This window comes from Harmonia axyridis, chromosome 5, assembly GCF_914767665.1.
Source record: "Harmonia axyridis chromosome 5, icHarAxyr1.1, whole genome shotgun sequence".
NCBI classification, from domain to species: Eukaryota; Metazoa; Arthropoda; class Insecta; order Coleoptera; family Coccinellidae; genus Harmonia; species Harmonia axyridis.
In genome coordinates this window covers 24,890,776-24,917,419 of record NC_059505.1, presented here as the reverse complement: position 1 = coordinate 24,917,419, position 26,644 = coordinate 24,890,776, and the positions used below count along the sequence as shown (strand labels likewise).

Below are 26,644 nucleotides of genomic sequence, written 5' to 3'. Positions count from 1 at the left end.
AAAAATTTCACCTTTTGGAAATAAAAACATTAGTGAAAGGTGGTTTTATATACAAATTAACTGTGACCGACTGTATAAATGAAGGCTTCGCTCCATTTTTGGAAATAGTCAGTGGAAGAATAATCTCTATGGCCGATAGTATTTTTGATATTTGCGGTATATTTCTAGTAAACTCAATATTTCTCCGTTGGGAACACTGGGTAGTTGGTATTCTCACACAACAATATGGCGACGGTGAATATGGTCAATTAATGTCTGGTATTCTCTTTGGTAATTGTCAAACGTATGTGAAAGGAAAGGCCGGTAAATCGGAAAAATGTTTGAAATATCTTCAACGTCTTGAAAGGTGATTGCTTCTCAGGGTCGTCGGAGGAATGAAGTAGGTGAGCTTTGACATATGAGGAGAATAATATCAATTGAGCTATTTTGTCGTGGTCATTATTAATCTGAGGAATCAACAAATGAAAGAAATTAAGAAGATGAGATTAATTTTGTTGCACAATATGACACGACCTAAATAAAATATCAGAATTCTGAAAAAGGCAGCAGCCTCCTTTTTTTCACGATATATAATTGCCACTGAAACAAATACACTTCATTATATCTATATATAAATATTTAGTGTACATTATGTATGTAACCATTATTTGAACAATATACATTGGTGTTAATTGAAGTTGGGTTGATGGGTTGAATGAGAAGTAATTGCAGCTAATTCCTTTTCAATATGATCGATTATATAGGGAGATATTTTTTAATACCTCAGAGTATATTTACAAAATAAGATTTGAATATTTGTGGACGTCTTGCAATGCATTAAATGTGATTGGTAAATTAGGCGTTCACTTCAACGCTCATTAAGCATACCTTCAAATTCCACTTTCCTCAAGTATTTGAGTAGTTCCGCGCCCTTAGTAGGCTTCATCGCATCGCAAAGCCCTGGTTTACCGTTACACAGCTCCGCATGCATATCCCTGGAAAAAAAATACTTAAAAATGCATAATATCTCTCTATCGAATTGTAAAATCTTTAAAAAAAATTTCACTTTATAAATTCAGAGATTGAAAAACAATTGTTACACGCTAATCTGGCATTACGTCAAAAAAATTCTATGCTGGACCATTGAAGAAATATGAATATATATGATGTAGTAAAAGATCTTCTATTCCTTATCTAATAGCACTTCAACTTCAAGTAGTTGCGCTAGGTACTTACTTCAATAAAAATATTTTTACTGTTTTTTCAATGCATGTATCTTCTCTATCTCAGTTAACCTGATTACATTGAGCTCTTGAGAATTATGTTGTTGACTCTGTTTGTTTGTTTTTTTCTTCAAGTGTTGCTCATCCTAACACTATTTCACCGTACTGATGAGGGCCGGAAGCCCGAAACACGTATCTACGGTAAGTCTTCTCATAATTTTTTTTTTTGAGTTGAGTAATTGTTGCCATACGAATAATTGTCTGAAATACATCCTCAGACCGTCCAAAATACACTTTTCGTAATACATAACTGCACATCAACTCATAGATTCCTGATTTATTCAGCGCTCGTTTAGTGAAAAGAACATGTCATGAAAATGTCTGTAATATTCGGCAATGGCCCACACGAGGTTAAATTCACTGATGACAAATTGGTTGTTAAATTCAAGGATGACCTTCCGTCCTACCGTCCGTAGACACGATAACTGCTAAACGAAAAAAGCTGAGAGCTCGAAATCTTCAGGCTAGGCTGCGATATCGAATGCCGCTGTTACACTGGTTACTAGACATAATCCTATTGAAGGTTTCGTGGATATGGAGAAATTTTATTTTCCTTTTAATTTCAAAACTGCAGATTGTATCGAAATGGAAATTGGCATTTGGATGTAAAATGTATGCGAAAGAGGGAAGGCGAAAGAAGGGAAGGCTGTATTATTACGATGACACAATATCTCTCTACCTTATATTGAATATCCCCTTGTAGAACGCTCTTCGTTTTAATCATTTACGCAATCGTGATATAATAGGGCGACTCACTTTATATAATTCAACAATAGACTCTTGAGACCGAAAGAGATACTATTTACTTCCATCATTTTTTGCTATTCAGCTTGGTTGAAAAGATACAGGCTGTTGAAATCCATGAAAACATACATAATTTACATTTATATCTTGCAAATAATGGTTCTATCAAAGGTACTGCCTTTCGGAATATAGTCATTCATCGATGTGATGAATTTTCTCCGAACACAAAAATCCATCAACGTTTCTTCATTACGGCCATAATATTCCATAAAATAGAAATTACAGAAATTCGAAGAAGCCAACGCTTGAAACTGAACGCTCATTAAAGGATATTCAATTATTTTCAAATTTAACTAGCAAATAAAATGCTTTTTCCAGGGCGCATTTTACGAGAAAATACGAAGAATACTCTTAAATAATTTAAGAGTATTCGTCTTATTTTCTCGTGAAATGCGCCCTGGAAAAAGCATTTTATTTGCTGGTAATTCCACATCAGATTCATCGTGAAAACAAACCGCGAACATTACATCTATTGATCGTCAAATATTATACCCGAGATCATCTTTTTGCCAACGTACTGTAGGCTTGGTTAATCGATCGTCTGGAGGTATGATTCGATTACCTGGCCTTTCGTCTTTTTTTCCGTGACTTTGTTGGATTTGTAATAATTAAACTCTTTTCAGTTATTTACATCTATTTACAAAGCCACACTTATACATCACAAACTCAGTATTGAGAAGATCCTAATTACGTCTCAATGACAAGTTTCTCACTACGGTACTGAATTTCGTCTTTAACTCGTTTGTTGATTACTCGAAACGTCTTAGTTTATCACGCCTTCGTCGTACTTCAAGTTTTCGGTCGTCTCGTCTCTAACTTCTAAGGGAAAAGTACCATCCCCTAGTCCAATTAGAGCTTTGCCGTACCGCCCACAAAGATCTTCGCGGATTCCTGGAAATCGAATATTCTCGAAGGAATAGAACCTGATACACAGATGTAACACATCTGGTACAACCATCTTGTTCTCGGACTTTCCGAACCCCAGTAAATCTCTTAAGTTTTACAACCGACATGACATATCTTCGACACCCCGAAGAATTACACATCCTTTTTACATTATATGTACAATAACAATTCGTTCCCTGTAAATCAATTGGAACTGTCATGCCCTCGACACTAAAAGAAACTAATAGGTCTCCAAGCATCCGGTTGACCATCGCAATTATTTACAGGGAACAATAATTGGATCCTACAGTACTGTGTAACGTTTTTTTTCTTTTTATCATTTTTATTTTAATATTATTTTTGCTTGGAGAAAGAATGTACCGCTGAAGTGGAATCGTCAGGTACACTTTCTAATTGTTTTTGTCTTGTTCGCGATTCTGGTATTGAATTGCCAGAAGTTGTGTTGGGGTGGTCATTTCAAATAAATATATCATTTCCCGCTCCTCAAGTATAGGCAACCAATATAACATCTTTTCTCGTCAAATTGTCAAGTCGCAAAAACTTGTTTTGAATCCCATCTGTGAAATATAGCTACATCAATTGGAACTCATTTTTCCGTATTTCTCGAGTGTAGAGCATCTCAGCTAATCCGAATAAAGATTTTCTGTCTTCGACCATTTGAGTTGGATTATTTGGAAAATTGCAGATAATATCATAATTTTGCTGATTATTTTGGATATTTATATCACGTTTTGGAATCAAGCAGAATTTCCGTCTTGTACGGGATAAAAATTCTACATACTCTGATAGAAATTTCTATAAAAGCCGCCCTCCATCTTAGGTAATGTAAAGTACAAATTTCAAATGATTGTCTTCATGAGTTTTAATTGCAGGCTTTCAATTCTTTCAATTCTTCTGAATATTTTACTGATTTGATATATAAGTGGATCAACCTGAATTGTTGGCGTGTTGGTTGATGCAAAGACATCCCTTGGACATAGGCACCCCCATTGCCTTATACTGAGGGTTGGAATAACTTCTAACCGGTTGGGAGCGAACCGAATTCAACATTTCCATCAACTGGACTTCTCCCTCTGGATGAGTACAACCCTTTTATTTTCATTAGAGAAAATTACCAAAATTAATCATTTATTTTGAATATATTGAATAACCATATTGGACCATATATAGACTCTGAAATTTAACTAAAATCCTACAGTTTATTATTTTATTGTGAATACCATTATCTGAATACCATTATCTGTGAAATTCTCTGTAAATGAAAGCCGGCATTCATTCTTTTAAATTATTGTTCATACTTAAGTGCACTCAATTCAAATTCATTAATTACATTTCATATCATAAATATAACGCTTTTCTCTTCAAGTACTTAGTAATTTGGTAGTTTTGGAAATTTTACAGAAAAGTAGGAATCTTGTTTATATTCGATTGATATTATTAAAACTATCTGGCGCCCCCCCTATTTATTGAGCTGTTCATTTTAAATTAAGAAAAAAATTATAGAATCCAACCCTTCTCCACTAGAGCTAAGCCGCGAGCTTCATTTTACCTTATTTATGTTACATCTAGAGAATATTTGAAAATAATTCACTTGTTGAGAAAAATAACGTAACAACTGTCAAAAATATTTTGTAAGCCTATGGATCTGATAGGATCCCACTGTTTGTTCACAGGAAATATGCCTCCGATCCTGTTCTTTGTGTCCGACCACTCTTCCAAATTCTCAGCATATTCCAATCTATGATCTTGTTCGTCCTACAAATATGCAATTGACCATCTCCGGCGCACCTGTCACCGGTTCTAAGTCAGTAAATAAACAAAAAATGGCGGCAACTAGCGAAGGAAAGGCTGATTCGACTCCAAAGAAAGACAACCCAAAGGATATAAATATGGAAGAATGGGAGCAGGCTATCTCCTGAAAATTAAGGATAAGGATTCGTCCACCTTTAGTTATAGGATCAAATGCTGATGATGCTATAGTTGATAAAATCGAAAAGGTTGAGGTCTATATAGGTATCATAGGTATCAAGATTGAAACCAAATACAAGTATCGAAGAAATTAAAGAAACCATAGAATTGAAAAAATTCTTGGTCTGGTGACATGTAGAATTGAGAAATGTGGGCAAGTCGTTCATGTAAATAGGTTGAAATGGTATACCGCGAGAAATCGAGAGTTTGAGATAGAATAGAAGAACCCGAAGCAGATAAATATTATGATTTTGAATCCTAGGGGAAGAAGGGAAAATAGGTATTTCGGATTATGAAGATAGCCTCAGTTTTTGGGAAACATCGTTCTTATTATTTTGGAATTATGTGGATTTATTTTCAAGGGGTGGAACTAAGGCTATTTAGTGAAGAACTAGTAGTAGTGAAGTTTATGTAGTGGTTAATTTTATGTTAAATTATTTTGTTCTTAAATTCCATTTATATTGACACTGAGGAAAAAAGATAATAAATTGTAGGTTGGGTGTTGGCCGTTTGGGAGAGGAGATAATTGATTTTTTTATTCAATTTTTGGAAGAAATGAAACCGAATTTGTTTTTTGATTTGATTTGATTAATTTCGAAATTTTTGTAATTTGGGTGACATGGGACAAAACCTAGGTACATGTCTCTCAGGGAAATTGAATCGCCCCTGCCCTATGTGAGATTCGCTCTCAACTTAAAGGAGCAGCCCCCCATTTCCGGATATCGTGGAGAGTCTTGGAAATATATCCCTCAATACAGTGACTTAATAAACCACAGTAGCGACAAGCTTGGTCTCGTTTTTGATTGGCTGAGCCTAAATATGGCAGCTTTTTGTTTACATTTTCCATTTGACTGATTTTTGGAATTTACTCTAAATTTAAGACCCATTTTATTCACTGTTGTATTCTTCAGTTAAATGAATTTGTTCTATATTTGTACAATCAAATACTCTCAGGCAAAATAATTTTGATTTTGACGTGTGTCAGTTCAGTCAATTGTATTCTTAAGTTCTATGGTTCCATGTCCTCATTCGCCATTTTTTGGCTCATGAACAAATTGTCGCCACTATGTTTAATTAAGTCACTATAGCCCTCAGGAAGTAATCGCTCCTGTCCAATACGTAGATTCCATTGTGGTTGTTGAATAGCGAGCACAACGGGTAGAAAAACAGTTAGTAGTTATATTGATTTTTGATACTTTTATTTATGAAATTAAATGTTTTAAGGTTGGTGTCAAATTTTATATACATTTCATAGACATACCTTATGGTGGTTATGTTCATATAAGTAGTTTTGTATGATTATCAAATTTAATTGACCTAGAAGAAGAGAAAATACTTGATAACAATTCAATTGAATTAATGTTCTTGCGATTGGTTTTTTGTAATGTTTTTATGGAAAAGCTCAATCTATCAAACGATTATAAGGAAGGATGGAAGCAACGACAGGAAGATGTTTGGAATCTCTATCGCTATGTTCGTGTCCAAGAGTGAAATAACGTCATAACGTCCGGAAATATACATAAAAGATGAAAATGATCTGAGAACTACTGAAAAGTGATGAAGTCAATGAACTAGTTAGAGGGCAGTTCTATCAAGAGACTATTGATGAAGAGAAGTATTATGATGATATTTATTTATTATGGAGAATTTTTGGAAAAGCTTTAGAGAATAAGCTAATGAAGAACATGGGATCAGGTTCAAACTGAGCAACCATGCTGCAAATGGTAGGAGTATGCCAGAAGAGAAGCAGACCCAGGGTTTCGGAAGTCGAGTTTATTGGGAGCAGATGACTCGCTCGTCAATAGTGGACTCATAGTATACAACGCCATATTTCGTATGATCAAATATGACCTTGGAGTTATCTTACTGATTCCTGATATGAGATTTTAAATGTTGAAGAATAATAATACTAGCCAATCTATGGAGTATCATCATTAAAATTATTCAGATATTTTTCTTTTTTACCTTAATCTCATCATTTTACAGAGAAAAACAAAATACGAGGAGACTTGTCCCTAGTCCGACGGGCCCAATCCCACACGATATTCCTGATTCTGAGGTATATTATAATATTTTTTTTTAGGTATTCAGTGGAAAGTCTCTCTTTCATTGACACTGTACCCCCAAAAAGAGGTGTTTATTGGTGACAGTGGTGGGATATTGTGTTGATTTTTCTCTAGAATGAGATTTATTACTGTAACCAAAAATTTTTTTTGTGTATACCCCTACGAATCACGAATGAAATGAAAACAGGATCGTATTTCAAAAAAGTTACATAACACATAAATTCTTTCGTTTGCTCCTCTTTTGAAAAAAGTGCGTCATTCAAAGTAAAAATTGAATTCATTTAACTTAATAATGTATTTTTTCATTGTAACAACGATATTTCCTTGAAACGTGTGGAAAATATAGATTTCGAAGTCAAAAGGAAAAAACTCAATAATCTGAGTACTTCCCTGAAAATATCGAAATTACATTCAACGTTTCGGAGGGTTGCATGAAGTAAATAAACCCACGAAATTGATTTCTAAGTTATGGAGATCAGAAATGTAGGCCAATTTTCATAAATCAATTTCCTTCAACGAATCATAACTTCATTGATATATCAAGTTCATCACTTACGTTCGATATTTCTTTTCTTGTGAACAGCTGGGTTAGCGGCATCTTTATCGATATTATTTCGTGTTTGTTTTTCTCGCTTCTGCGAAGTGAAGTTAACTAAATTGTTATGATGGAACCGAGTGAACAAGATACAGCACATTTCCAAAGGTAAGCGGGTTCCAAACAAAGGTTGTGGAGAAAATTACAGGTCTGTTATGATCTAACGAAAAATCTTCCTCAAAAATTATTGCAGTTTAAAGTGAGAGTTGAACAAATTCACGTTGTAAATAAGAAATTTGGCAAAGTTCTGGATGGTTTAGATTCATTGAATAGGAAATATTAGGCATTTGAAATTGATGTAATTCAATTCACGTCTAGTTTTGATCCTGTTTATTACAATTTTCAGCTTATGCCGGTCAATATCACGAACCGGTTGTCCCTATTCCGGCCCAGCCTAAGAGCGAATTAAGTTTTTCTCTGATTGACAGCAAATATTGATTTTGCTGAAAGATATCAATCAGAACAGTATTCTTGTCAAGGCAGCAAAGTGATTATTCTCAATGCGAATAATACATTCGACATTTTCTGACAATCAATATTTTTTGCCTTATTTCCTTATTTCTGGAGAACTTCTAAATTGCTATCACTCTCCATAATATGAATATGACCGATATTTAAAAAAAAAACTGTCAGATATCTCATGAGTTGTCAAACTATAAAATTCATGGACTATACATTTCCATAGCAACCAATCATTCCAATAATTGCGATTTCTATCGAATTCAGTTTTAATTTATCACTACAGAAGGAATGAAAAGATTGTAGGTATTGTAATAATTTGTAAATGCAATATCCTACATACAGGATGTCCCGTAAAGACCACGACAATCCGAGGGAGAATGTAGATCAAAGGATAACCCACCTGCTATGACAAAATTCATTCATAAAATTCTTGCCGTTTTCGAGATATTTCTTTTTTTGGAAAATAATGAATTTTTGCCCCTTTCAATAGTTTTGTCCTTACGGTTGGTACAATTTTACACCTTTTGTTTGATTTTTTCAGTAAAATATTGCTGAAGAATGATTTTAACGCTTACATTAAAAACATCCTCCGAACATTTTGAAGGGGGGCTATGAGAAATATTTTTATTGGAGATTTTGATAGTGGATTATTTTGATTATGAAGTTTAGCCCATCGTAGTGGAACCAAAATGTACCGAGCTACTGCTGCACATAACACCAATAAATTGTCTCTTTTGTAGTGATTTCAAAAAGGTATCACACAAGTCATTTGTTATTCAAAGAAAAAAGATATGGCTGTTTTTATCCAAATGGGTACGTTTCTGGCAAAATCAAGTTTGTCAATTCTGTTAAGAAATCTTCTATGTTGCATTACTTAGTGAACAATGGCAATTGTTTACGTGCGAAAATATTACTCGCATAATTATTCACCTCAACGAAATTCAATTTTGCCGGCAAATTTCGCGGAAACATCATGCAGATCCAGATTTTTTCAATAAGATCATTTGAAGCGACGAGTTTTCCTGTACCAAGGATGGGTACATGAATCTCCACAATTTGCATAGCTGGAATATCATAAATCTACACGAGGTGAGAGAAGATAGATCACAATATCGATTCAAGATTAATTTATGGACTGGAATATTTAATGGTGCAATTTTGGGCCCGATCGAACTGCCGCCATCCATGAAAGCAAACAATTATTTGGAATTTTTAACCAACCAGCTGCCCATTTTATTGGAAGATGTGCCACTGGCGCTGCGACGTAGTCTGTGGTTTCAACATGATGAATGCCCAGCACATTACGGACTCGAAGTTACCGCACATTTGAATAGAAATTATTCCCACCAGTGGATTGGAAAAGGAGGTGAAATTTTGTGGCCTCCTCGTTCACCTGACATAAATCCTATGGACTTTTATTATTAGGTCTGCTTAAAAGACAAAGTATACGCAACACCCATACGTGATGAAGCCGAATTGAGAGAACGCATCCGCAATTCGGCTTCATCACGTATGGGTGTTGCGTATACTTTGTCTTTTAGGCAGCCCCAATATTAAAAGTCCAGAGAATTCCGGTCTTCATGTATCCATCCTTGGTACAGGAAGATTCGTCGCTCCAAATGATATCTGGAGAATCTGGAACTGCATGATGTTTTCGCAAAATATGTCGGCAAAATTGAATTTCGTTGAGGTGAATAATTATGCGAGTAATATTTTCGCACGTAAACAATTGCCATTGTTCACTGAGTAATGCAACATAGGTTTTTTCAACAGAATTGACAAACTTGATTTTGTCAGAAACGTACCCATTTGGATAAAAACAGCCATATTTTTTTCATTTGAATAACAAATGACTTATGTGATACCTTTTTGAAATCACTATAAAATAGACTATTTATTGGTGTAATGTGCAGCAGTAGCTCGGTTCATTTTGGTTCCACTACGATGGGCTAAACTTCATGAACAAAATAATCCACTACCAAAATTTCCAATAAAAATATTTCTCATAGCCCCCCTTTGCAATGTTCGGAGGATGTTTTTAATGTAAACGTTAAAATCATTCTTCAGCAATATTTTACTGAAAAAATTAAACAAAAAGGTGTAAAATTGTAACAACCGTAAGGACAAAACTATTGAAAAAGGCAAAAATTCATTATTTTCCAAAAAAAAAATATCTCGAAATCGGTAAGACTTTTATAATGGGAATTTTGTCATAGCAAGTGGGTTATCCTTTGATCTACATTCTCCTTCGGTTTGATGTGGTCTTTACGGGACACTCTGTATATCATTATAAAAAATCGAAGAAAAAATTATGTGTTTAATTCGGCAGTAAAGTAGATAGATTGACTGCCTTGGCTGAATTCCTAGCCTCGCTACGATCGGCTATAACCTATCAGCCGCGACAGTCAATCTACCACTTTGCTGCCCAATATAACAAATAACTATTACGTGACATACAATTACCGAAAAACGGTATGCCGGAAAGCTTTTTAGCATTTCGTTCCATGTTCGATGCCTCAGTTTATAACCTCAATTATTCACAAATATAAATATTCACAATTCTTCTTAATCATTTGGAGGGTCTTACATTGAAATTTGCACAGATCATACGTCTCTACCCTGAAAATCACTTAGTGGTTTAAAATCAGTTGATTCAACGATACACTAATTAACGTATAATTGCTAATCATTACTTGAAAACACCTCTTAAAAACGATTCCATCATTTACGATTTCCGAACTTTGTGAAACTTTACAAATGAACGTTAACACATTGAAAGAATAGAATATGAACGATTTGAATGATTTCAACTTCCTACAGTTGTCATTACGATTATTAGAAAACAAAATAAAAGAGGAATTCCAACCAAAGCATTTAGGCTGCAAGTTTTCGGCATACAATGATTTGATTACGTTTTTGTGAAATAAATTTTCAATTCCTCAGTTAGCAAGTTCAGAGCTACGGGTGAAATCTAGTTGAAAATATTTCAATGCCCACTATAATGTCACTATTATTTATAACAACTCAGGAACACAATAAGGAAATACTTATGTAAGTATTTGAATTATTGAATCACTTGCTCATAAAATTCAATTTTCACATTAGGAATTTTTTTATCAGTTACTTACTGTATATCTCTTTTTCTACTCACCTTATAGCGTATGCAAAAGCCATTACTGCATCAGAAACAAATTGCAGCTGGTCTTCGAAGACGGTGTTTTGCTTAGTTAATTTCTCCTCTCCTGTGCAAGGTTTTGTATATTTTTGGTTGTATGGTGTTTTAGAACCATTAGGGTATCTGCATTGAAAGTGATGTTCCCAGAATTCTGTGAAATGAAAAATCCCATCAACACTCGAAAGTTTATGCTGATAAGGTTGATATGTATTAGGTTTCCAAATAGAAATGAAAATAAGTAATAGAAATGATTACATGGCAGCAGCTCTATCAGAATACATAGAATACATGTTATTATTTATCATTCACATTCGATATGATCCTAAATAACATCAGAATAGCCATTCGTAACTGCTGACATGACAAGGGCTCAACGAGCGTTTTCATAATGTTCGTTTACAAGTACATGCAGTACACATGCTAACGCGCATTTTTATGAAGCGCGCGTTGGACGCTGCGAATAAAATGCATGCACTTGTGTTTACAAGTGTCATATGCAGATGACCCCTTTCAAGTCACGTCTGGAGACTCATGGGGAAGAGTGAAAGAACGAACAATTTAAGGTTTGAAAAATACCAAATTATGGCTCGCAGATACCAAAAATAACTCACCAATTATGGAAAGAGCCTAAACTTAAGATAAAAAAATTGATTTGTTCCTAAACTGTACATCTTGCTTCAGATTGAAGTCCGAATCTGCGCTTATTTGAGGCATTTTGAAACGAAACTTATATGTAAACAACTGAAGGTAAATGAGATTATTTGGATGAGTTGTTAGATAGTTTATTGGGCTTCTTCCATCATCTGTGTGGTTGATTGTTTGCGACGTTACGGCAAGCATTCGCCTGCCGTCTTCAGGGTGTTGGTCCTGAGAAGGACCGATTGTTTGGTTCTCAGAAGAACCGTTCGCCAAGCTTCCAGTGACAGTGACTTACATTGGATAGACTAAACGCCCCCTGAACACAAGAGTCAAAGAGCACCAAAAACTAGCTAGGCTGGGGGAAACAAATTAATCCAGGCTAGTCCAACATGCTAGAGATGAAGACCATAGGATAAAATAGGATGAAGCTTTCATAATATAAAAGGAAGAAAGATCAAAACGGAGGAAACTCAAAGAAGCAGCCTTCATGGCCATCTCTGAATCCCATAATCATGCCGTCTGTGGAGATCAAGGAAGTCAGGGCACCAATCATAAGATTCAATCTGAGGAAATTGAACCCTGTTCAGGTTGATAGCATCTCGACATCACCAAATTAGAAAGGAGTCAAAATTCGGACGAAAAACTGCGCATACTATCTGCGCAACCCGAAAATTCGACTAGTGCGCATCCCAACTGCGCATACCGGAAGTAAGGTGTAACTTATATTGAGCTTAATGAGTATAGATTACTATCTGCTTCTATAGAGTAGTGAAGGGATTGCAACCGATACGACTAAAGTTCTAACCCCGATACCCTCATACTAACTCGAAAAAAGGTAAAGTAAGACAGAACAAGTTTGGCAAACGGTTCTTCTCAGAACCAAACAATCGGTTCTTCTCAGGACCAATACCCTGAAGATGGCAGGTGAATGCAAAGATGATGGAAACAGCCCAATAAACTATATAACATATAGTCTATCATAAATATCAAGACAACAATGAAAAAAAAAAGTTGACTTGTTCTTTGTTTTCTTCATGAGTTATAGAGGTTAATGTAAACATTTTCATCGATTTATATTGCACATAGAGGTGTAACACACCTACGTGCTCAAATGGAAAATACATAATTAGTTGTTATTGTTATTATTGATGAAAATTTGTACTGCACGTCAGCGTGTGTTGAAATTATTATTGTTATTGAATTTAATTAAATATAACTTCTTAATTCATTCAATATCATTAATTGAAATCTCACCTATAAACCAAGGATTTCTTTGGTTATTCTTTACGTTTAATGACAGAAAGTATTCTTCAAATCCTTTCACTGGATTAGCTTGGGGTTGCACGGAAAGCGTTCCTTCCACAACATCTTCGTTTCCATCTGATACCAAAGAACGGGCACTCCAACCGTCTGAACCTATCCATGAAAAGCTCTTTGTTGCGTTACTCCGTCTTACAGCTCGCATAACCCCCGCCACTTCTTGGTCTGATCCAAAAATTATGCAACCTGAAAAATGAAAGTGAAATTAATTAATGTGAATTTTTACCGCTTAAAGAGTGTCCTAGGGAATAGCAAGCTATTATTTCTTATAAATATCTGGAAATTTTCAATTCTGAACCGAGGATAGTTTCAAGCGATTGGGTTCGACACACTGATGATGAATTTGATGTAGCGAAGCAGTGGCGTTCGCAGGGGGGATAAGGGGGATATATACCCTTCCCCAGAACGAATATCCATAATAAGACACAACGCTCAATAATTTAATTGTGTGAGAATTTAATCAACGAATTCATCAACCAGCGGTTATATCAAAAGGCTTGATCTAATCTGACTGTCGTCGACATAATCAATATTTACTTACGGGATGAAAATTCCAAATTGATGATAAAAATAAACAATCGGGTAAAAATTAATGAGATTCTAAAGTAAAAGCTCCGAACTGCTCTTATTGAAAATCAATCTCAAGAAGTGTCTGTAAATTCGAAGGATATCGGAAACGAATAACCTTTTTTTTTTCTTTATCCCCCCCAAGGCTTATGTCTTGGTAAGCCACTGTAGCGAACAATTGTGTCCGTTGGTCTGTTTATGGTGTAAGTAGTAAGTATACTGTAGTAGTAACAGTCATTTATTGCTTCTAAAAATATGGCCATCGACCTAGGTTTCTTCAGCCTTTTAATTCAATTTTTTTTATAATTAAATATAATACTTTTTATATTATTATTTCAATATTATAATTCTTGAGTGACAAAAAATCATTTAATGGATATCCAGTAGGGAGGTTTAATTGATGCTCGAGGAAATAGAATAGAATTTTAGAAAAGTCGAAAGACTTATATGTACTAACACATAAACGTAAACGCTGTAAGTTTGCCATAAAATGATTAATTAGGATTCTCTCCGCATGTGTCGTCGCGATTAGATTGCATTTCATTGCTCCGATAACTAGTTTTCCGCATTCGAATAATAATCGATAGAAATCTTCAAAAATGGTTTCAACTGGAGAAAATATAGCAGAATTGAAAGGAGTCGTTAAAGAGACAGTAGTGGCCGTACTGGATAGCTATTTAGATACCAGATACCATTACTGAGAACATAATGCTTAAGATTAATGACAGAATGGAGGAGGAGTTTGAACGGCTGAATTTTCGATTGCAAGATGATGAGTTTCCTTTTGCGGATCGAAATTTGGAAGAACTGAAATCAAGGCTTCACAAGACCGAGTCTAATTTGGAACATTTACAACAGGAAAGTAAAAGAAACAATGTTATTGTTTTTGGAATTCCGGAATCTGATAATGCGGATCTGAAGAAGAAACTTATAGCCATGTGTCAAGATGAAATGGTAAACATTGATGCACGATTTATAAAATTCTGCTACCGTTTAGGAAAAGGAGTTAAAAACAAAAAACGTCCGATTATTGTCAAATTTTTAGATGATTCATATCGTACTGAATTTTACTCATCAAAAAAAACTTTTGTGGAATCAAAGGTCTTTGTGAAAGAAGATCTATGAATATGGTACATTTTAATATACGTAGTATACGAAAAAATTGTGATGATTTGATGTTATACTTAAATGCCTTGGAATTGATAAAAAAAATTTATAACCTCCTCTACCAAGACCTTAAATCAACAACCAATGTAAAAAGTAAAATTTTCAGATATCATCTCCGAATTTATGTAATTATTAATTCTGATAGATTCGAAGCCATCCTATCGGCATAATTTTTTGTTTTCTGTTTTTTTTTTGCATTTCTTTGGCTTGTTATGCCTTTCAATCGGTAATCTACATTTTTGTTGTTTCTCTTTCAACAAATGTTTTGATTTTTTGTATAACTGGGGAGAATGTTCATCAGTTGTAGAAGCAGATAATGACAGCATACAAGCTTGCTTAGGCTGTATATTTCTGCAAGTGAAGTTTTTGTCTGATGTATATTTATACCTATTGATGAATAAATTGAATTGAATTGAGGTACTAATATTTTCAAAAGAGTTGGTGTGAGGTGTTTTCTTGTTGACCTATTCATTTCATCATGGTGGTATTGTACAGGGTGGGCAAATTTCGATATTTTAGCACTACAACTTTTAAACCAAATGAGATAGACAAAATCTGATACCCCATTCTCGGTCTCTTTTTTTGAGAAACTTACAAGGGTAGTATTCATTTTTGGCCACCTTCTTTTGTTTTCGAGTTATAAGCGAAAATTGGAAAAATGGTGATATCGAGAAACATTTATATCTCCGCTAATACTGATGATAGAGCTCTGAAATTAAAACATTCTACAGGCTCTTCTTTACGTAGAATCCAGTGGCGTGCTCGTATTTTCAAAAGGGTTTTTAATTACGAAGCTATGACCCAAAGTTATGTTTTTTCAAATAGGAACACTAGATTTTTGTATCATTTTCTGAAAGCTTAATTTTTCCTGATTCCAAAAATATATAACATCGTATGATTCGGATTAATATAAATTATAGAAAATGGCCAAAAACCTCTTTTCACCTAAGAGTCTCAATATTTCTATGGTTTCAAGTGTTGATGAGCACAGCAAAATTGAGCTTTCTATAACAAGAGCAGTGTCCTTCCGGCAATCTGATTATTTCTATGATTTTCACTTATTTTTACAAAATTCGAATCTATATTTATTTTATATACAAATAGTTTCGAAAAGATAAACGAACTTGGAAAAAGTTTCTTATGTAGCTTGAACACAGTTTCAAATATTCATCTATTGAAATATCGAGAAGAGGGGTCGACTGTGTATTGTGCAATTGTTGTCATTATTAGGTTAAATATTATTTCTTGTTTGTCCCTTCGTAATTAAATTGTTGAGTTCAATCATATATGCATTGTTTCATATACTGTTCAAAATAGATTGGTACTTGTGCGTATTGATTCTGCGACCTATGTAAATAATCTTCTGATACATGCATCTCAATACAACTATTTCGATTGAAAAATTCGATCTTGTGGTTTCTCCGTTATTTCCAAATCAATTTTTAGATAAAAATTTATAAAACATATCTAGATCCGAATTTTGTAGAAATAAGTGAAAATCATAGAAATAATCAGATTGACGGAAGGACACTGCTTTTGTTATAGAAAGCTCAATTTTTCTGTGTTCATCAACAGTTGAAACCATAGAAATATTGAGACTCTTAGGTGAAAAGAGGTTTTTGGCCATTTTCTATTATTTATATTGCTCCGAATCATACGATGTTATATATTTTTGAAATCAGGAAAAATTAAACTTTCAGAAAATGACACAAAAATCTAGTGTTCTCATTTGAAAAAACATAACTTTGGGTCATAGCTTCGTAATTGAAAACCCTTTTGAAAATACGAACACGCCACTGGATTCTACGTAAAAAAGTGCCTGTAGAATGTTTCAATTTCAGAGCTCTATCATCAGTATTAGCGGAGATATAAATGTTTTTCGATATTGCCATTTCTCCAATTTTCGCTTATAACTCGAAAACAAAAGAAGGTGGCCATGAATACTACCCTTGTTAGTTTCTCAGAAAAAGAGACCGAGAATGGGGTATCAGATTTTGTGTATCTCATCTGGTTCAAAAGTTGTAGTGCTAAAACATCGAAATTTGCCCACCCTGTACAATTATATTGTGCTTTTCAGTTCAGAATTGAACTTCTTGTTGAGTCTCACGAGTTTTTCATTCATTTGTCCAATTCCTGTCTTTTCTTGAAAAATTTGATTAGGGAGATTATGGGAAATATTATTTGGTATTTCTCCAAACACGTGATAGGCCGATAAATATCTCGGCAACATATAGTGTCCAGTGTCCAGCCATTTGTATACACTTTTCACGAAGGAAAGTTCTGCTGTTTCAGTGGAACAATCAGAGATGTATTGGAGAGATGATACAAATTTCTTTGAATGATACAGTTAATTTGAGAACTGACATACATAATTTAAGTTCAATATATCACAACATCATTGATAAATATAAACGGATGTTTCGTTGTTAGTCTGATTTCTGGAACGTGACCCTTTTTTATGACATTTGATCGACATCTGACGCTCGATGTGTTTTAGATGGTGTTGTTGAATATTTCATTGGTTTTCAATATTGAAAATGGAAGAATAAATGCGCTTACGAGATTATAAAACAATTCTTGAGATTTTTAATAAATTGACAAATACCTATTTAAGTTTGGAACTAATGACGATATTGTGTATGTTCACTCTTGAAATATAAGGGGTTTACTCCATATAAATAGGTAGGTGTTATATGAATACGTAGGTGTTATGTGAATATGGATAGCGATGTGGTTTTTTATGAATATAGTACATAAAAGTCTATTGTATATGTGATGTTATAGGTTGCCTCTCTTGTGCTTTGTTCTCTTTCATAATTTTTGCTCTGTATCTTAGTTAAAGTTAAAAGTCCATTTTGACTTTTCATGACGCTGTTTTCTGTTGTAATTGATATTTCACTCAATGAGTTGTTTTCAATGTTCTAGTTTTAGCCTTGAAAAAGACCAGAAATAAAGATCGAAACATCGGCATTTCATAACGGAATTTCATTTCCCCAGTCTTCTTAGCCACTACACATACATCAATATCTGTCTCAATGATATTTACGATCTGAGTTTTGTGAATTTTTGTTTGTTTTGTACTCTTCATTAGAGAAACATTACAAATAATAATAATAATGCCTTTATTGAAGAGAAAAAATATTACAATTAAAAAAAAACATCAGAAAAAAATCAATCACAGGGCGGAGTTCAGATGGTGATGAAGCCATACACCATGATTATCGTATCATCAGAGCCATGAAATTTAAGGTAGAATATGGATTCACTTGGTCTCTCTTCTTCTTCGACAGTCCTTCTTTATCCGCTTTTGGACGTAGTCCACGTTCATGATCCTCCACTACACTGTTCATCATTTCCCAATCTTGAACCACCTCTTTCCCGTATGTTGTCTAATGTCATCAAGCCATGTTGTCTGCGGTCTTTCTACACTACGCTTCGACGTTCTTTCTCGCCAGTGTGTTATCTTATACGACTATCTCGATTTGTCTTGTCGGGTCTATTAACGAACTTAATCGTTATATTTTGACCCCAAATTTTCTTCAGCATATTCCTCGTTGCATGTTGTCCGGATGAACAGCGCAATTGAATTCTTCTTCGGATTTGCTCTAGTTTTGAGTCAAATCCATTTATTTGACGTCATTTTCGACCCAAAAAAATAGATAAATTCAGCAAAATTCTGATCTCCAGGGATAAGCCATTCTTATTCTAACCAGTAAGAATTCAAATAGATCACCTTGTATACAGACGAAATTTTATATATGTGATTCGACTGAAGTTTAGAACTATAAGAATTCGTTTAATCTAGGATTTCCCAGCTTATCAAATAGATGAACGCTGCAGAGACCTTGCTTCATCTCTATTCTGTGATTTCCCTCCAGCTGATTCGAAATTTCATGCGATTACTTATTCATCGTCTTCCGATTCCGGTACACTACAGGATCCTAGGGATTATTAATCAAATCTAACCTATCAGGGCTTGTTAACAGATTACATGCTTACACACAATTCGATTTGTCTCGATTTACTATGCTGGTTTCAACAGGATGCCAACAATATGGTTCCGGGATACTGATCATTCAATTGAAATTCAAAATACTCCGAGATACAGAATAAGTTGCAAGCATTTATATTTCCGAAAATTTTTTAAATTATGATTTCGGATCGAATAACACCTGGTTCGAATTCTAACGCTGAATGTTCATAACAACTTTTTCACTGTTAATTTAATAGTATATTTTATTTTCATCACTTGACGAAATATTTTGCGTTGAAGGAGGAAATCAATGATGAATTGTATTGTAGCGTAGAATTATCTTTTTTTTTTGAGCTCTCGTTCTCTGAACATATTCTTCTATTATTTCATCACAAACTCCACAATTTTAGGATTTTGAACGAGGAATGGTCTTACACGATGATGATTGACTAATCAATGACCAATTTGCCCTCAAATTCGATTCTGTCCGTCTGGCCTTAAAAACGATAACTATCGAACGATCTTAAATTACGCAGAATAGTTGATTGATATCAAGAAGGGTTGATCAACAAGCACGAAGTGTTGATTGTCGATTCATTGATCGGACTGTCTAATCGTTGTTTGGGGATCAAAACGGAAAATGGAGCATAGAATTTCGTAGCTGATCGGCCGTCAAGCAGTTGATCGAGCAATCAAAGTTTCATTGAACTCACCGGTAATACTGCGTTAGATTAAAAATCGGTTTTTTAAATCGAGAGAAAGAAATATATATAATTCGATTTTTTCAATATAAAAAACCAGATGAAACTTTGTCCTTCAGTGTTTTGTGAGACAACTTTATAAATAGGTTTTTCGTAAGAAACCTAGGAACAATTTTATACTATAGTTCTACACTCAAAACTTGGAGAAGATGGTGACTATTTTTTGGCCAGAATATGTAAACTAGGACTCAATTAGATATGATAGCTCACCTCTTTGGTATTCCTAGGTCTGAAGTAGTTTCGGGCGCTGGTTTCCTTCATGTTCGGTTGTGCAAGTGTTAAAACTGACGGTCTCGGAACACTCACCTTCACGAATTGTCCGTAATATTTTTCGGAAAATTAAGGGAATTGATCCACTTTCACGCAGAACTGCACAATATCAGACCACGTCGCCAATTTGGTTTTTATGAATGAAACCTTGTTTCTTAAAAACAGAAGACTTCATTTACAAGGAATGAGGACAGTTATATCGGACCGGAACTAGTTGGTAAATTCTATTTAAAATATCTAATTGAACTCGGAAAAAATACATTCGACTATTCATAACATTGTCTTATCTCTGATAGTAGGTAAAAGTGGTATGATCATAGATACACCTGCAAAATAATTGATACAGCAGAATATAATGTATGGTAACAGAGGATTGAAAATAAATCATGCAATTATAATTAATAGATTGTGATGTCCACCAGGAGTCGATACTGGGAGCTGTTATGTGCTTGGTCTATGTGAATTATCGGCAAATGTATCGGCTGATGTTCAGATGATTCGCGCTGATGATACGAGCAGAGAAGGTAGAAACCTAAATACGATCCATAACCTTATGGAGAAAACTCTTGAGCTCTTGAACTCTTGAATGAAGAAAGAACTCAAAACCTGTTATTTGAGAAAAACCCAAGACAGAGAACTAACCTGAAGCTGCTTGGTATGACCTTAGAATCAGACTTGAGATTTTGTTGTCATATTGAAATAATAAAAAGAGAACTGTTTTAAACAGTTTTCACTGTCTTGAAAAGTTTTCACTGTACGAAGAATCAAACAACTTGCTGGTAAGGAATCTGCGAGAATTGCATATTACAGCTACTTCCACAGTGTTATTTTTTATGGCATCAGGTTCTGAGGAGAGAGACCTCATAATAACGATATATTTATCAAACAGAAACAGGCCATTCGAGCATTGTGTGGAGCGGGATATCGTGACAGTTGGAGGGGTCTTTTTGTCAGGTAGTCGATACTTACCTTGCCTTCACTTCTTATATTAGACTGCTCTTTGTGGAGGATAATATAGAGAAGCTTCAGAGACAATTTCCACCATTCTTATTCCATCCGGAATGCGAACGGTTTTGCCCTGCAGCATATCAAAGTAAAAGCCTCCCAGCTTTTTATTAATCAGACAGCCATAAAAATATATAAAAAGCTACCTGCAGAGTTTCAAAATTTGAAAAGATCAGTACTCAGCTAAACTGAAAGAATTACTTAAAAAGCCTATTACAGCATAGAAGAATATCTTAAGGAGATGTGAAAGTTTTTTCATATTGTTAGAGATCATTTTATGTGAAAATGTTTGTGATCATTGTATCCTTTGTATTATGTTTTATTTATTTGAGAAATCATTTAACACCCTGTGTAAAATTTTGATGAGATATAATAATCCCCAATGGTATATTCCTTGGTGGATAAATAAATAAAAAATAAATGAATAGGGATCAATTCCGGCTACACTGCCTCGTGCGTGAATATAGCTGAGTTGACAGTTTGTCTATAATGAAATATGTAATAATTAATGGGAATTCGAAAATACGTCGTGATATTAGATTGGGGTCATATGAAACTGTATGTCCGTTGAAAATTTCATTTTCCTGATAATTTCAAAACTTAAATTCGATTGAAATGAAATATTGCATTCGGATGTGAAATATTTAATTCGAGCTCCGTAACAAATGTTATGTTTTCCGAGTTACCACCATCAGGAAGAAATCTAGAATATACTCAAATTTCCTCGGAAACAAAACCTACAGATTCGGAATTCTGAATGTTGATAAGAAAAAACACTTCTTAGATTCGTGAAAATTTTCATACATACATACATACATACATAAATGTCGAAAGACCCATGGAGTATATGCTCGTTACAACAGATCTGATCAAGTATTATATTTATAATGATTACAAACTCCTTTCAATTTTTATGTAGATAGCGTCATAAAAATCATTAAAAATTCAAGCATAATATCCAAACTACAATAACCAATACTTTCCTAACAATATATCCCAGTGAATTGATATTTGTCATTTGAATTTGAAATGATAATAAATAATTTAGTTTTGAACGAAAATTGTTGTGTTGATTGCGTTATCATAATCATAAATAATCAAGCAGCACATCGAATAAAAAAAGCAATAAATCCCTTTTTACTATGAATTCGTGTGAAAGTTATCTTGGATATTCATGTTTAACTTGATTTGATTTGTCAATTCTCAACTAAGGAGCAATTCAGTAAAAAATCTTCAGACAAATTTGGATGTACATAGTACATCATGACAGAAAATTTGGCAATGTGGTAACAGTCATCTTTTTAATGTGAAATATACCTTAATTCAATTAAGATGTTGTGTATGTATGTGGTTTCATACGAATGATAATATTTGACTTCAATTATTATTATTATTAGAACTCTTTATTGCAAATTCATATATAACAGAAGTGTGTATAACAATGTACAATGGGTGGGCATATCGCTGAGCGATGTCTTCCTGCCAACCCTTTACTACTCAACATTTCTATTACATGTAAGAGTTCACTAAACATAATTTGAAAAAAGAAAATACATATAATGTTTGTGTTACCTGTTAGGGATAAAGGAGGGATGAATTGGAAAGGAAAATGAGGTAAGATATCGACGAAGAAAAACACCTCAACCGTAGGTCTGTTTTAAGTATCTTTTGAGGCTCATTTTGAATGATCTGAAAGTGGGCTTATGAGATATCTCCACGGGAATGCGGTTCCAAAGTTGAGGGAATCTCACAGAGAAGCAGTTACGAACAGAATTGGTGGAATGAGCGTTTATTCTTAAGGTGAGATTACCAAGTGCTCTAGTATGATGATCCTCGCCTCCGAGAAGTCGAATATTGCAGTGCAAATATGATGGTATGCGACATTTTAAAACCCTGTAGCCCAGAAGCAGAGTATGCCAATTACGACGCAATGCAATGGGCAGCAGGTTGAGAGCATCTCTGAACTGGCTAACGTGGTCAAATTTTTTCAAGTTGTACACGAATTTAATACCTACATTCTGTAAGCGGTCTAGTTTACCCAACTGGCTTACTGTTAGACCCATGAAGGCCACGTCAGCATAGTCCAGAAATTAATTCTAATGAACCGATCGCTTTTATAATTGTCTTTCATAATATCTTTCAAGTTCTACAAAATTCTTCATCACAATCAAAATCCAATCCTACGTAACACAAATCCATGAAGATTCAAACGTCAGAGGTCTTCAATCCAAATTATCTGTTCTCCTAACAATCTTTCTGTTCCCCTATTAATCTTTCTCTTTAAATTTATCCTACAGCATACACCTCTATTATCTGACATCGAGTTATCTATAACGCCAGAATCTATTACTAAATCAGGTTTGGTGTAACAAATCACATCGAGTATAGGGTCTGTGAAGTGGCGGTTTATGCGTGTTTGCTCTTGGATCAGCTGTTTCAAGCCATAAGATTCTATACACTCAATGAAATTCTTCTCACTCTGCAGATTTTCATTTATATCACCTGCGAGAATTATATGTTCCTAATTCGAGGATACCGTGCACAAAAAAAATCATCAAAATAGTGAATGAAGTTAGATGTGTTACATAATGATGTTAGATAAATAGATCCCAATAACAAAGTTTCCTTGCTAATCTTCAAATCAATTCAAATATGTTCTATTCCATCTGGCAGATTGAAAAAAAAACGAATACACGCCTTGACGAGAATACATCCAATATATAAAAACCCACACCTTCTCCAACGCGTCCAGTGCGATCAAATTTTTAAATTCGGAAACCAGGGATGGACATACTTTCATCCGTAATATTTTGGTTCAGCTAAGTTTCAGTTGAATAAACAATATCAAGACCTTCAGTAGCTATTATATCATGCAATGCATCAAGTTTTGGTTATAATGAACAAACTTCGTAACGAGCAATTTTTAAAAATTTATGGGGTTCACTCTGCATATTCAACTCTACTTTCCACCTTATCTAGATGAGACAAAAAATAATTACACTTAGAGCTATCCGCGCTATGACCTACATCGTAAACACTTTTGAACTTCGAGTTTGAAAATTTGTAATTCACACAGCATACATTATTTGAATCGCAATATTTTACGTCATGGGGACCAAAATACTTGGGATATAAGTCACCTTCATTACTGCATTCACGGCGGTAATGACCAGATTTCCAGCATTTGAAACACCTTAGTAGATTAAAATGTTTCCTGACGCGACATATTGACCAACCCAGATAAAGAAAATCCCTCTTAATCACATCCTTCAAAAGAAGCGGAGAACAAAATTGAAACAGTTTTTAAATTTAAATTCGAGTAATGGACTTCACATCTCCAACAGAACAGTTCAAATTATTTGTATCGATCAATTTTTCCAGAAAATTGGCTTCAGTTATCGTGTTTGAATCTACACCACGAATTGAAATCCTAGGTTTCAACTTTTTTGGAACAGTTTCATTATATGAACTCTTTGTTTCCTGTCTTATAAGAGAGTTTAATTTCTCCAGAGAATTATTGTCGCCACAATAAATCATCCAACGTTTCGTGCTCTCTGGGCCACCCTCAACTTCATTTTTTTCAATACGGACCTGTGTATTTTATGACACTTTTCGAAATAACTTTTAACGCTGAATTCAACGATATATCATACAATGTCATTCAAAGTCGATTTTCAGGTGATTTTGACCCTTATCCAAATTTCTTTGGGTCGGATCTGTATTATATTTAGGTACCTTTAGTTAAATTAACAACATGCAATACATTTCGATGAGAAAATCATCTTACTTTTGTTGAACTGAATGGAACATATCAGAATCAAATCAAGAAACAAGTAATAATTATTTACATATTTCAATTCATAATGATTAAACGAATTATCATTTAATGAAAGAAAAATCGAATGATTATTCGAAAGTAAATGAATATGAATGAAGTAAGTGTTCGAAATGTCCACCATTTTGTAAAATGCACTTAACGGTTCTGGAACCCATACTTCTTTTACATTTGCTTATTTCGTCTTCTTGAATACCTTCCAATACATTCTCAATCTCGCGAGAAATCACTATTGTTGGATTTGTCATTTGTTCCGTTGATACAAATTACAGAATCGAACTTTATTTTGATATCATTACGATATAAGTTTTGCAAGGCTTGGTATTCAAATTTGAAATCATTGTATTCGCGTCTCTTGACTATTTTATTAACAGCAGTTTTTGATAAATTGCATTCACTACAGATCCGACCCAAAGAAAATTGGATAAGGGTCAAAATCACCTGAAAATCAACTGTGAATGACATTGTATGATATATCGTTGAATTCAGCGTTAAAAGTTATTTCGAAAAGTGTCATAGAATATACAGGTCCGTATTGAAAAAAATGAGGTTGAGGGTGGCCCAGAGAGCACGAAACGTTGAATATAAAATCTGATTACGTCAAATTGAGAACAATTTACTGTCGAATAAAAAATTCCTGTAACATTTTTTGATAATATTTGAAATAAAGTGGGAAAAAAAGAAAAATCAAAATGACAAAATTTACTTCTCTTATGATATCTCAATAACCGGCCCTGATAATCTCGATTTGTTTGAACTTTTTGGTTGAAAAGAATAGATATCTTTTCGTTGGATTTCCTCGAAATGTGGTTCCACTATATTTTTACGTGTATGCCATCCCTTCGTCATTTAGAAGATTTGGGATCTCTGGGATATACAATTATAAAAATAGTAATATATACTGTTATTTCTATGATGAAATATAAAACCCAAGCAATTTTCAGGGATATTTTTGCAACCAGATATAAAGTCGGGACTCCTATATTCAAATATTCCCATGAATCTATAGATGATAATCCCATTAATAAATAATAATTGCATAGCATATCCTTTATATCGAGTCTGGTAAAGAACCTTTAAATATTAGGCGACAAAGAATACTAGCCAAATATATGTTATAACTGAGATCAGATCTACATCAATCAATATAGGAGAAAGCCTACAGCAACAAAACCTGCAATAGTGCGTTTTACAGAATATCTAGAGCGAAGAAATATAACTATGCCCGAATTACTATGCTTAGACAATTTCGAGGAAACACCACCGTAGATGATCCCTGCATTGAAAACCAGACTCGACTTCATTGAGGAAGACAAGTCACCGTCATATCATGTTATAATCAGACAGCATTTCCGCTCAGTGAGGGATGAACTTAGCCCAGCTTCTTTTATATATACTGACGGCTCAAAAACAACTGATGGGACTAGATGTAACGCAGGACGAAACACATGTTTGGAAACTGAATCTCATATCATCAGTTTCTTTCGCCGAGCAATATGCCGTATGGCAAGCTCTGATGTCTTGTTATATTCGGGAATGCCCTCAGAAAATATCGGTGTGTGAATAAGTCTTTCCCGTTTTTTGTAAGAGATGGCGCTACCAATACTGTGCGAGTATTTAATGGTTACATATGTCATAATCAAAGCTTATTCATCTGTCAACAATTCCACACTAACACATTAGTTGAAATTTTTTCGCATCATAAATTTTTGAAATCGTGAAAATGTCGAAATTTGAGCCGAGTCGACGTCATTTGCGGGAAGTTTCACTTTATTGGTTCAATTTGAAGAAATCTGCTGCCGAGGCGCATCGGTTGCTTCAGGAAGCTTATGGAGAAGGTTGTGTCGATGATTCAAGTGTTCGCGGATG

At 34.3% G+C, this 26,644-nt stretch overlaps 1 protein-coding gene across 2 annotated transcripts in view; it reads right to left on the bottom strand.

Moving 5' to 3' along the window:
- The window catches only part of LOC123681202 (metabotropic glutamate receptor 2-like), a 393,937-nt gene that overhangs the window by 23,134 nt on the left and 344,159 nt on the right, over positions 1 to 26,644 (bottom strand). For both annotated transcript variants that reach the window (XM_045619452.1, XM_045619454.1), the window contains 3 exons: positions 13,132 to 13,383; positions 11,215 to 11,389; positions 868 to 974 (listed from right to left, as the gene is read on the bottom strand). In XM_045619452.1, the coding sequence (XP_045475408.1) occupies positions 868 to 974; positions 11,215 to 11,389; positions 13,132 to 13,383 (534 nt within the window). The remainder of the gene's footprint in view (positions 1 to 867; positions 975 to 11,214; positions 11,390 to 13,131; positions 13,384 to 26,644) is intronic.